A 3,462-nucleotide genomic window follows, 5' to 3' on the forward strand; every position below is an offset into this window, starting at 1 on the left:
GTTTGGTCACTGTGGAAGGCTGATTCCTGCAGCCTATTCAGTGATTTTTTCAATTTTGTTACATTAAATGGTAGGGTTTTTCCTCCCCCTTGCTGTCTTCAAAATACAGTGAGCACAAAACTTTGGAATGCTTTGGCTGATTAGCTGACTCCTGTGCAAATGGCTGAATTGCTGGTATTCTACTGACTGCATTACATCATTATAAAGATATTGTAAACCTTAATGAGACTATTCTAAAACTTAACTCTTTTTTTTTTTTCCCCTCTCCATAGGCTCATAAGTCAGTGAACTTTGTTTCAACTCTGCTTCAGATCACTATGTCCGAGCAACTGGATTTACCAGTGAGACAGGCAGGCAAGTTTTCAAATACTTTTTTCGTTGTATTTACTCTAGTGGTGCATACACACAATGCAGATACTGTCAAAGAATTCTAATGGTTTTAATATCAAGCACTCAAAAGTTGGGAGTTGCTCAAATTACAGTCATCATGAGCTATTACCTGGCACCATACACTGAGCAAGGGAGACAGAAAGAAAAGGTGTGTCTGGCTCTTGAATGATTCTTCCCATTTATCTCTAGTGAACATTCCTTGGGGAAGCAGAATGGTTTATGATGCTGGGACACTTGGTCCAAGGAGGTCATTTAAACTTGTACTGTGAGCACTAATGTTTCTAAACATACTAAGTGGAAGAAAACAAGTTATATCTTTTGGAACCATGCTTATTTGCACATGAGCTATCAGTAAAATTGGATGTTGATTATTGACAGCTCCAAACATCACCTTAAAGCTGCTCTAATACTTGATAGAGGTTTTTAGTACAATATTTCAATGGGTTTTCTGACTTGTCAGGAGGGTGTGATCTAGATTGCTTATTTGGACCTTCCATGTAGTGGACTACTCCAAGCTGTAGCCTAAACTTAACATGCATTTTTATCTTACTGCTTGAGGGGGTACCATTCAAATGATGACACAAAAAGGTTACTGCTTTACGAGTATAACATGCAAAAAGAAGTTTGAAAACAACCTCTGAAATTTCACCCTCCTCCACGTAAGCCAATTAAACCCCAAAGCATCCTGTGGAGAGTGGGGATGGCTCATTCAAGGCACAGCTTACAAACAGTGTGTGTTTGCACAGCAATTAATGATAAATCACTCTGAGGGCTGGCTGAAGTCTCTATCACTTTAGTCTTGTAGTAATCTGCTGAGTGTTTCTTGACCTCTGCAGACACTTTTAGAAAGCCTGTGGTTTCTGAATCTTCAAAAGGTGCATATGAAATTTAGGTAGAGAAGTTGCTTTATGGACTTGTGTGTAGAATTAGATTAACAGTAACTTTGTTACCAGTTTGCCCTTTGAGATTTCCTGTTGCATGTTGTAAGTACTTCTAAGTGCAGTAATTTATATTCTGCCACACAGTTTGGATTTGGTTGTCAAATGGTAAATTCAGAGTTTGTTCCAGCAGCCTGATTGCTACAAATTACTCTGGCCCATAACCTGGATATAAAGGAGCTCTGTTTCTCCAGGATTCATTCCTGTATGACAAACTTAATTAGATTTTTTTTTTTTTTGCTTGCAAGGGATGTTTTAAGTCATCATTGGTATTGATCAGCTTTTCTTTTTCAGTTTTAATGAAAATATTGAGAAAATCATTTGAAAGGATTTTTCAGAAGTGTGTTGCTGAATAGTTCCACAACTGCTTACTGGAATCACAGATAAAAGCAATACCTTTAGTATTTTTATATTAAATGGATGAAAGAGTATCATATAGTGAATTATCAGGTTAATAATTTGCATGGTTTATATATTTTGATTCCCCTACTTAGGAAGGGCCAATGATTTAGTAATTTGGGTCAGTTTTGTTCTAAAAAAACATTTGCTTGGAAGATGTGTGTTTGTTTTGTTCTTTGAATGGCTGTCAGCTGATTTGCCACTTTTGTTTCACAGGGGTTATCTACTTGAAAAATATGATAACCCAGTATTGGCCAGACCGTGAAAGTGCTCCAGGAGAGATCGCACCTTACTCCATCCCAGAGGAAGATAGACACTGTATCCGTGAGAACATTGTAGAAGCCATTATCCACTCTCCTGAGCTGATCAGGTGCACAGTTTTAGCCTCTGCATGAATTGCCTGTGGATTCTGACTGCTGGGTTTCTTTCTTTTTTTATTTTTCCCCCAGCTAAGATCACCCACATGCTAAGCATCATTGTCATACACTGTGTATCCTAAACATAGAATTAATGTAGATGGAAAAACAGTTTTCAGCTTGTGTAGCATGTAGAAATTTGAAGTTCCTTAAATGGAGAATATTAAGCAGAAACTACAGAACCTAAACCTTCTAAACAAAAAGGAAGTCTACATATGGACAGTATTTGCTGTTTCAACACTAGAAGAATATTATTAAAATAATAGTAGTAACTTATTTAATTGTTGTGCTTTTGATTTCCAGAGTACAGCTTACTACTTGCATTCACCACATTATCAAGTATGATTATCCGAGTCGTTGGACTGCAGTTGTGGAAAAAATTGGATTTTATCTCCAGTCTGACAATAGTGCTTGTTGGCTTGGAATTCTTCTCTGTCTTTATCAACTTGTGAAAAACTATGAGTAAGTTCTTTCTGGTCTTCCTCCATATAAACCAGCAGAATTAATATATTGGTGTGTATTTTTTTGTACTCTGTGTGTATCTTGTAACCATATAGAATTGTCTGTGGGACTGCACAAAGGTGATGGAAATGTCATTTTAGGAAGTGTTCTTGAATACTTGCTATGCAGATGCTGGCTCGTGTATCTTTTCCACTAAAAAAATGACAGAAATAATGCTTCTAAAAGTCTAAATTCAGAAAAAAAGAGGGTGTTTTAAAACCTTAATGTGGTAGTTGTTTTTTATGGATTGATGGCAGTAAGAAAGTCTGCTCAAAAACATGACTTTTGCAAGAATTTATTATTTAAATCAGGTTTAAACTTTTAAACAATTTTTACTCTAATACTTGGTGACAGTAACCACAGAAGGGTTTCAGAGTGTGAAATCTGGAATGCTGGGAGGCTCAGAATTAGTTAACTGACTTTGCTGTGATCCCTTGAGTAGCCTCATCCAACCTATCAGGATACTTTTATCAAAGCCCACTGTATTCCTACAAGCAAGGCATGGGGCTGGAATACCTGTGAGTGTTCCTGGCTCTGTATCTGTGTTATGTCAGAGCTTTAAAGTTGAGGTTGCATTTTAAGCAGCTGTGTGGAGCTTGGCTGCTGCTGCCATCCATGAAGCACATTTGGGCTGGGTCAGAGAAAAGGACAATCCTGGAGTCAGGGAACTGCAGCAGTGGGACTGATGGAATCTGCAACTTACTTTTTCAAAGCATTGGAATGCATAACATTTCTGTTTCAGGTACTTGTCTTAAAACGTTGCATGGAAAAATTTCCATCTAATTTCATGAATTTTATGTCAATCAGTGTAAAACAGC

At 37.3% G+C, this 3,462-nt stretch overlaps 1 protein-coding gene across 2 annotated transcripts in view; it reads left to right on the forward strand.

The window, feature by feature from the left end:
- Positions 1-251: 251 nt before the first annotated feature.
- IPO7 (importin 7) overlaps positions 252-3,462 on the forward strand; it is a 26,335-nt gene continuing 23,124 nt past the window's right edge. Inside the window, exons 1-3 of one of the 2 annotated variants that reach the window (XM_017727370.1) lie at positions 252-354; positions 1,944-2,097; positions 2,447-2,605. In XM_017727370.1, the coding sequence (XP_017582859.1) occupies positions 318-354; positions 1,944-2,097; positions 2,447-2,605 (350 nt within the window). In that variant the 5' untranslated portion in view covers positions 252-317. The remainder of the gene's footprint in view (positions 355-1,943; positions 2,098-2,446; positions 2,606-3,462) is intronic. The other variant, XM_017727371.1, reaches the window with a different exon arrangement.

This window comes from Corvus brachyrhynchos, unplaced genomic scaffold (genome assembly GCF_000691975.1).
Source record: "Corvus brachyrhynchos isolate BGI_N302 unplaced genomic scaffold, ASM69197v1 scaffold542, whole genome shotgun sequence".
Lineage (NCBI taxonomy): Eukaryota > Metazoa > Chordata > Aves > Passeriformes > Corvidae > Corvus > Corvus brachyrhynchos.